The sequence below is a fragment of the Triticum urartu genome, chromosome 5 (assembly GCF_003073215.2).
Source record: "Triticum urartu cultivar G1812 chromosome 5, Tu2.1, whole genome shotgun sequence".
Taxonomy (NCBI): Eukaryota; Viridiplantae; Streptophyta; class Magnoliopsida; order Poales; family Poaceae; genus Triticum; species Triticum urartu.
The window spans coordinates 629,402,398-629,412,348 of record NC_053026.1 but is presented as its reverse complement, the minus strand read 5'-3'; the positions used below and the strand labels follow the sequence as shown (position 1 = coordinate 629,412,348).

The 9,951-nt window shown below is 46.2% G+C and overlaps 1 protein-coding gene across 1 annotated transcript; it reads left to right on the top strand.

The window, feature by feature from the left end:
- The first annotated feature begins 868 nt into the window (after nucleotides 1-868).
- LOC125506378 (phospholipase A1-II 6-like) lies at nucleotides 869-2,584 on the top strand. The gene is made up of 2 exons (XM_048671202.1): nucleotides 869-1,624; nucleotides 1,747-2,584. Exons 1-2 carry the CDS (start codon nucleotides 1,001-1,003, stop codon nucleotides 2,383-2,385), a joined length of 1,263 nt encoding a protein of 420 aa, XP_048527159.1. The 5' UTR covers nucleotides 869-1,000; the 3' UTR covers nucleotides 2,386-2,584.
- Nucleotides 2,585-9,951: the final 7,367 nt, after the last annotated feature.

Genomic DNA, 9,951 nt, shown 5'->3' with positions numbered 1-9,951 from the left:
TGTGAGAGCAGTCTCACCATGCATTGTAGGTGACCTTGTTTTTTTTTGGGTGGGGGGGGGGGGGGGGGGGGGGGGGGTAGGGTGAGCTTTGCGGAGCTCGATCCATGATTTCGGTTGAACTTTTAAAGCTCGATTTCATGATTTTATTCTTAGTTCCCATCCTGAAATATTGAAAAAAGAAATTAAGGCATCACTAAGTCTCAATCGACTAAGACTTAACCAAGTCTCGATCGGTGCTATATTTGTAGGATCTTATGTTGAGATCCGTGTAATTTTTTCTTGTTAGTTTCTTTATTTCCTTTCTTGCATTTTATATCACTTGACTTAGACTTGGTTAGGTCTCAGTTGACTGAGACCTAGACACACCAAAAAAGTTACTCCCTTCATTTCTAAATATATGTTCTTTTAAAGATTTCAATGCGAACTACATAAAGATGTACATAGGTATAATGTGGATTCACTCATTTTACTTCGTATGTAGTCTATATTTGCAATCTCTGAAAAGGCTTATATTTATTTTAGGAACAAAGGTAGTATATGGAACAAAGGTAGTATATGGTTACATGAGAAAGCGGCCAAGCTTTCCGCCCGTAATTTACATCTCCTACGTCTGAGACTCTGAGGCTGGAAGACAAGATTCTGTGAGAACATCACGAAATGTCCGTAACAGAATACCCGATGAACTCAAGCAGCATGCATAGCCCATGCATGCCATTGGCATGGCCTGCGAGGTGCGAGCGCCACTGACACCGCACTGACCGTCGTCTCCCATTGGAGCATGCAGTTGCGCACGAACCAATACGCGTTTGTGTCATCGTGCCCCCCATATCGCAGTGTCACGCCATTTTCACCTGGCCTTCGTCATCGAGCCACGCGCACAAGCAAGCTCAGGAAAGCAGCAGGCGCCATTGTCGCCGCGTGTATAAACATCTAGCATGAGCAAGCCAGCTGCTGCACGTAGCAGTTCATAGTTCTCGTAGTGCAAGTGTGGACGTCGGCCATGTCGGACGAGCAATGGCGCCTCGTTGGACCGAGCACGGCCACCGCAGCGGCGAGGTGGAAAGAGCTCCACGGCGAGCAGTCGTGGGAGGGGCTGCTGCGGCCGCTGGACCTGGAGCTCCGGCGCACGGTGATCTGGTACGGCGAGATGGCGCAGGCCACGTACGACGCGTTCAACCACGAGAGGCACTCGCCGCACGCCGGGCTCTCGCGCTTCGGCAGGAAGCGCTTCTTCGAGCGCGTGATGCTGCCGGGCCACGCCGCCGCGTACCGGGTCACCAGGTTCCTGTACGCCACGTCCTCCGCCCACGCCGCGAAGGCCGTCGCGTTCGTGAAGGGCGGCCATCCGCGGAGCCGGTGCAGGGAGTCCAACTGGATCGGGTACGTCGCAGTGGCCACCGACGCGGGGAAGTCCGCGCTCGGGCGCCGGGACGTGGTCGTCGCGTGGCGCGGCACCATCCAGGCGCTGCAGTGGACCAACGACCTCGAGTTTGCCATGGTGCATCCCACGGGCATCATCGGCGACGCCACTGGCGCCGACGTCATGGTGCACCGCGGCTGGCTCTCCATCTACACCTCCACCGACCCGGCCTCCACCCACAACAAGGAAAGCGCCAGAGGCCAGGTAATCTAGCTTGTGACTAAACGACGGCGGTGTCCGTCGCCTTATGCAGGGTACAGGGTACACTGTTCAGTGTTGAGCTCACATGCAGCTTCATGCTCGTGCAACCATGGATGTCATGTCAGGCGCTGGCTGAGGTGCGGAAGCTGGTGGGCACGTACAAGGACGAGGAGGTGAGCATCACGGTGACCGGGCACAGCCTCGGGGCGGCGCTGGCCACCCTGAGCGCCTTCGACATCGCCGAGAACGGCTACAACTGCACGGCCTCGGCGACGTTCCCGGTCACGGCGTTTGCGTTCGCCAGTCCACGCGTGGGCGGCGCCAGCTTCAAGCAGCGGTTGGACACCGCGGCGGCCGCCGGCCTCCGTGTCCTGCGCGTCCTCAACTCCGGGGACATCGTGCCCAGGTACCCGGCGCTGCCGTACCATGACGTGGGTGTCGAGCTGGTCATCGACACCAGCGCGTCGCCGTACCTCAAGGCGCCCGGCGACGTGAACGTGTGGCACAACCTGGAATGCTACCTGCACGGGGTGGCGGGCGCGCCGACGGCCTCCGGAGAGGGGTTCGAGCACGTGGTGGAGCGGGACGTGGCGCTGGTGAACAAGTCGTACGACGCACTCAAGGAGGAGCACGGGGTGCCGGCGGCGTGGTGGGTGCCGTGGAACAGGGGCATGGTGAAGGGGGACGACGGCCGCTGGAGTCTGCTGGACTGCGAGGACGAGGACGACAGGGAGGACGCCGTGGTGTCGCCGGTGAACAAGTGAAGCCGACGTATCCATCAGCCCATCTCACGTTCGGGTTCGTGTAATGCATGCATGCATGCACAAATAATTCGTTCACGTTCAGGGTCTATGATCTGGACTAGTATTTCACGTCGTTGTTTCGAAATATCCCAATGATTAGTAAACTCCACTACATCTACATTCTATTACCTTTTAATTGCGGGATTATAGCCCAAATGATGTTTCCACGAGCACATATGATGCTAATTATTCATAAATACAATCCTATTTGCATGAAAGCCTCTCCAAGTACTCCCTTCGTCACATCCTCTATAACACTAAACTCTCTAGTTTTAAAGAGCCCACATTCAATTAAGGTCTCTAATTAGAATTAGGTCACCCGATTTTGACCGGGTCAACAATTTCTCAATGCTCTCTTATTCAATTCTTTTATACTACTAGTAATAATGTACGTGCAATTCATGATTATATTATGTAGAATATTAGTTGCACATTATATTAGGTAAGATATATTTGTTGCATGTTGGTATTTGGTAAGATATCAATTGCTTTTTCGCGGGAATGGTAGGATATTAATTACATGACAGATTTCAAGGGATAACGTTGAGTCAAAAAATGTTTATAACCACCGGCAGTGGTGGGTAATTAGAGCGTTAAACGTGTTTGATGCTCAACATTGGAGCGATTTGAACCGCTAGATAACATGATTTGACGGTCGAAATAGTTTGGATCTGCCCATTTGGATCATTTTAATTGGTATAGATATAGATATGCTATGCTTTCTAATTTTTAGGCCTCACAATTAATTGATGTATTTAATTTAGAATTCTATCATTCGATTTTGACCGGGTCAATAATTTCTCATGATCTATCATATAATTTTTTTAATTCACTATGTTTCCTAATTTTGAAGTTTTTAGTTGAGATATTCAATTTTGAATTTGGTCAACAAGTTTGACCAGACCAACAATTTTTTAAATCAATCAGCAGCAACCGGCCTATAAAAACATATCGATCTCATGCACCCTCCCACTACCTAAAAGAAAGAAGCGTCACCATGTGATATTGTAGCACCAATATACTATATGCAACCACCGACGCAGATATTTCTCCACATAAATATTGGTTGGTTAGCAGATGACACATAATCACACCACTAAAAGCCCACCAAATCAAAGCACTATAAATAAAAATAAAACACACTATCATATCTCCCACCCGCCAAACTAAATATTCCATCAGTTTCAAAATATAAGGGGTATTAGTTATTTAAAAAGTCAAATTTCTTTAATTTTGACCAAGTTCAGAGCAAAAATATCGACATCCACAATATTAAACAAAAAGGTATAGAAATTCATTTCATGATGAATCTAAATACACCGATTTGATATTATGGATTTTGATATATTTCTCTACAAATTTGATCAAACTTAAAAGGTTTTCCTTTTCAAAAAAGTAACACACCTTATATTTTGAAACAGAGATTTCTTTAAAGAAACCTAACAACACCAACGGCGTAGCAAAGCGCGCCCAACCCTTCTAGTAATATAAGATGTTAGAGCATCTCCAAGACGGACCCATAAACCTCCCGCAACTGTCCGGACTGTGGAAGTCATCCAACGCCGAACTGTATCGGTCCACGGAGCGGTCTGGACGTGATTTCTCATGCAAACAGGAGACAAAAGTGGGAGAGGTTTGCGGGAGTCTGGGCCGCTCCCAAGCCCGATTCTGACCGCCCTGGCCCATAAAAAAACCCTCCCCACTCCCGCGCGCACTCCCGCCCGATGCCAATAGCCCGCATTCATACCACTGTAGAGTGCGCCGCTCCGCATTAAAGACGGCTCAAGTGGACGCGACCTCTCACTGCCCCTGAAATTGAAGCGGTGCACCGGTCGAGGGCGCCCCCGCTGCATGCCCGACTGTGGGTTTATAAAACGATGGCACGCCTGCAGTGTAGGACAATAGTCCCCGTCCCTAATAGTACTATTGTTCTAAATTTGTATCAGCCGCTTTCATTCATTAGTTTAGATGTAGACTCCGTTTGGAACAATTCAAGAAAGTACACAAATTCTCAAAATTTCTCCTAAATGGTGCTCCGGGTCATCCGATTTGGCATGGTCGTGTTCTTCACAAGGAGATGCTTTTTCCGTTATGCGTTTTATCTTGTCATGGATGAAATTAACCTAATGATGACCAAAGCTGATAACTTGGATCTTCTAGCGACCTTTCCTCCTGACACTATATTAAAAAGGCTGTCGATTTACGTGGGTTTGTTTTCCTTCACACTTCACCGTCTGATGTACATGTGGTCGTCTCTTTGATGGAGGTATTTTTGAAGGAAATATGCCCTAGAGGTAATAATAAATTTGTTATTTATATTTCCTTATATCATGATAAATGTTTATTATTCATACTAGAATTGTATTAACCGGAAACTTAGTACATGTGTGAATACATAGACAAACAGAATGTCACTAGTATGCCTCTACATTGACTAGCTCGTTGAATCAATGATGGTTATGTTTCCTAACCGTAGACATGAGTTGTCATTTGATTAACGGGATCACATCATTAGAGAATAATGTGATTGACTTGACCCATCCGTTAGCTTAGCACGATGATCGTTTAGTTTGTTGCTATTGCTTTCTCCATAACTTATACATGTTCCTATGACTATGAGATCATGCAACTCCCGAATACCGGAGGAACACTTAGTGTGCTACCAAACGTCACAATGTAACTGGGTGACCATAAAGATGCTCTATAGGTGTCTCCGATGGTATTTGTTGAGTTGGCATAGATTGAGATTATGATTTGTCACTCTGAGTTTCGGAGAGGTATCTCTGGGCCCTCTCGGTAATGCACATCACTATAAGCCTTGCAAGCAATGTGACTAATGAGTCAGTTACGGGATGCTGCATTACGGAACGAGTAAAGAGACATGCCGGTAACGAGGAACTAGGTATTGAGATACCAACGATCGAATCTCGGGCAAGTAACATACCGACGACAAAGGGAACAACGTATGTTGTTATGCGGTTTGACTGATAAAGATCTTTGCAGAATATGTGGGAGCCAATATGAACATCCAGGTTCCGCTATTGGTTATTGACCGGAGACGTCTCTTGGTTATGTCTACATAGTTCTCGAACCCGTAGGGTCCGCACGCTTAACGTTTGGTGATGATCGGTATTATGAGTTTATGTATTTTGATGTACCGAACGTAGTTTGAAGTCCTGGATATGATCACAGACATGACGAGGAGTCTCTAAATGGTCGAGACATAAATATTGATATATTGGACGGCTATATTCAGACACCGGAAGTGTTCCGGATGATTTCGGAGAAAACCAGAGTGCCGGAGGGTTACCGGACCCCCCCCCCCCGGGGGGGGGGGGGAATGTTCGGCCTTCATGGGCCATAGGGAAGAGGGGAGGCAGCCCACAAGGGACAGCCGCGCCCCCTCCCTATAGGGAGTATGAATTGGACTAGGGAGGGGGCGCCCCCCCTTTCCTTCTCCTCTTCCTCTCCTTTCCTTCCTTCCTTCCCCTTCTCCTCCTAGTAGGACTAGGAAAGGAGGAATCCTACTCCTACTAGGAGGAGGATTCCTCCTCCCTTGGCACGCCACTAGGGCCGGCCGGCCTCCCCCCTTTCTCCTTTATATATAGGGGCAGGGGCACCCTAGAACAAACAAGTTGATTGCTTTTAGCCGTGTGCGGTGCCCCCCTCCACCATAATCCACCTCGATTATATCGTTGTAGTGCTTAGGCGAAGCCCTGCGCCGGTAGCTTCATCATCACCGTCATCACACTGTCGTGCTGACGAAGCTCTTCCTCGACACTCAGCTGGATCGAGAGTTCGTGGGACGTCACCAAGACGAACGTGTGCAGATCGTAGAGGTGCCGTACTTTCGGTACTAGGATCGGTCAGATCGTGAAGACGTATGACTACATCAACTGCGTTGTCATAACGCTTCCGCTTACAGTCTATGAGGGTACATGGACAATACTATTCCCCTCTCGTTGTTATGTATCACCTAGATGGATCTTGCATGTGCGTAGGATTTTTTTGAAATTACTGCGTTCCCCGACAATGGCATCCGAGTCAGGTCTATGCGATAGATTTTATATGCACGAGTAGAACACAAAGGAGTTGTGGGCGTGGGTATATACATATTGCTTGCCGTCACTAGTTGATTCTTGATTCGGCGGTATTGTTGGATGAAGCGGCCCAGACCGACATTACGCGTACGCTTACGCGAGACTGGTTCTATTGACGTGCTTCGCACATAGGTGGCTGGTGGGTGTCAGTTTCTCCAACTTTAGTTGAATCAGATTCAATGAACAGGGTTCTTTCTGAAGATAAAAAAGCAATCACTATACCGCGTTATGGTTTTTGATGCGTAGGTAAGAATGGTTCTTGCTCAGCCCGTAGCAGCCACGAAAAACTTGCAACAACAAATTAGATGACGTCTAACTTGTTTTTGCAGGGCATGTTGTGATGTGATATGGTCAAGACATGATTATATAAATTGTTGTATGAGATGATCATATTTTGTAATAAAGTTATCGGCAAGTGGCAGTTGTCACTTTATTGTATGAAATGCAATCGCCATGTAATTGATTCACTTTATCACTAAGCGGTAGCGATAGTCGTAGTAGCAATAGTTGGCGAGACGACAACGATGCTTCGATGGAGATCAAGGTGTCAAGCCAGTGACGATGGTGATCATGATGGTGCTTTGGAGATGGAGATCAAAGGCACAAGATAATGATGGCCATATCATATCACTTATATTGATTGCATGTGATGTCTATCATATATGCATCTTATTTTGCTTAGTTCGACGGTAGCATTATTAGATGATCTCTCACCACTAGGTGACAACCCCGCTGCAGGAGCAACGCCAGATGTTGTGAACACCTGGCAGAGCAAAGCTGATGACTACTCGATAGTTCAGTGTGCCATGCTTTACGTCTTAGAACCGGGACTTCAACGATGTTTTGAACGTCATGGAGCATATGAGATTTTCTGGGAGTTGAAGTTAATATTTCAAGCAAATACCCGGATTGAGAGATATGAAGTCTCCAATAAATTCTATAGCTGCAAAATGGAGGAGAATAGTTCTGTCAGTGAACATATACTCAGAATGTCTGGATACCACAACCACTTGACTCAGCTGGGAGTTAATCTTCCTGATGATAGTGTCATTGACAGAGTTCGTCCATCACTGCCACCAAGGTACAAGAGCTTCGTGATGAACTATAATATGCAAGGGATGGATAAGACGATTCATGAGCTCTTCGCAATGCTAAAGGCCGCGCAAGTAGAAATCAAGAAGGAGCATCAAGTGTTGATGATCAACAATACCACTAGTTTCAAGAAAAAGGGTAAAGGGAAGAAGGGGAACTTCAAGAAGAACGGCAAGCCAGTTGCTGCTCAAGTGAAGAAACCCAAGTCTGGACCTAAGCCTGAGATTGAGTGCTTCTACTACAAAGGAACTGGTCACTAGAAGCGGAACTGCCCCAAGTATTTGGCGGAGAAGAAGAATGGCAAAGTGAAAGGTATATTTGATATACATGTTATTGATGTGTACCTTACTAATGCTCGCAGTAGTTCCTGGGTATTTGATACTGGTTCAGTAGCTAACATTTGCAACTCGAAACAGGGACTACGGATTAAGCGAAGATTGCCTAAGGACGAGGTGACGATGCGCGTGGGAAATGGTTCCAAAGTCGATGTGATCGCCGTCGGCACGCTACCTCTACATCTACCTTCGGGATAAGTTTTAGACCTAAATAATTGTTATTTGGTGCCAGCGTTGAGCATGAACATTATATCTGGATCTTCTTTGATGCGAGACAGTTATTCATTTAAATCAGAGAATAATGCTTGTTCTATTTATATGAATAATATCTTTTATGGTCATGCACCCTTGACGAGTGGTCTATTTTTACTAAATCTTGATAGTAGTGACACACATGTTCATAGTATTGAAGCCAAAGGATGCAGAGTTGATAATGATAGTGCAACTTATTTGTGGCACTACCGTTTAGGTCATATTGGTGTAAAGCGCATGAAGAAACTCCATTCTAATGGACTTCTGGAATCACTTGATTATAAATCACTTGGTACTTGCGAACCATGCCTCATGGGCAAGATGACTAAAACTCTGTTCTCCAGAACAATGGAGCGAGCAACAGAGTTATTGGAAATCATACATACTAATGTATGTGGTCCAATGAACACTGAGGCTCTGCTACCTCTTGAGAATGCGTTGGTTTTCCCTTGAAGAGGAAAGGGTGATGCAGCAAAGTAGCGTAAGTATTTCTTTCAGTTTTTGAGAACCAAGGTATCAATCCAGTAGGAGACTACACGCAAGTCCCTCGTACCTGCACAAACAAACAAGAACCTCGCAACCAACACGATAAAGTGGTTGTCAATCCCTTCACGGTCACTTATGAAAGTGAGATCTGATAGAGATAATAAGATAAATATTTTTGGTATTTTTGTTGTATAGATTGGAAAATAAAGATTGCAAAATAAACGGTAAGAGAAATAGCTTGTAGATAGGAAAATAATATAACGGAGAATAGACCCGGGGGCATAGGTTTCACTAGTGGCTTCTCTCAAGATAGCAAATTCTACGGTGGGTGAACAAATTACTGTCGAGTAATTGATAGAAAAGCGCATAGTTATGAGAATATCTAGGCATGATCACGTATATAGGCATCACGTTCGCGATAAGTAGACCAAAATGATTCTGCATCTACAACTATTACTCCATACATCGACCGCTATCCAGCATGCATCTAGAGTATTAAGTTCATAAGAACAGAGTAACACATTAGGCAAGATGACATGATGTAGAGGGATAAACTCAAGCAATATGATATAAACCCCATCTTTTTATCCTCGATGGCAACAATACAATACGTGCCTTGCTACCCCTGTTGTCACTGGGAAAGGACACCGCAAGATTGAACCCAAAGCTAAGCACTTCTCCCATTGCAAGAAAGATCAATCTAGTAGGCCAAACCAAACTGATAATTCGAAGAGACTTGCAAAGATATTAAATCATGCATAAAAGAATTCAGAGAAGAATCAAATATTGTTCATAGATAATCTTGATCATAAACCCACAATTCGTCGGATCTTGAGAAACACACCGCAAAAAGAATTACATCAAATAGATCGCCAAGAGAATCGAGGAGAACTTTGTATTGAGATCCAAAGAGAGAGAGGAAGCCATCTAGCTAATAACTATGGACCCGAAGGTCTGAGGTAAACTACTCACACATCACCGGAGAGGCTATGGTGTTGATGTAGAAGCCCTCCGTGATCGATTCACCCTCCGGCGGAGGGCCGGAAAAGGCCCCAAGATGGGATCTCACGGGTACAGAAGGTTGCGGCGGTGGAAATAGGATTTCGTGGTGCTGCTGGATGTTTTCGGGGTATATGGGTATATATAGGAGGAAGAAGTACATCGGTGGAGCAGCGAGGGGCCCACGAGGGTGGGGGGCGCGCCTGGCCCCACTGGGCGCGCCCTCCTGCCTCGTGGCCTCCTCGCTTCTTTCTTGACGTCCA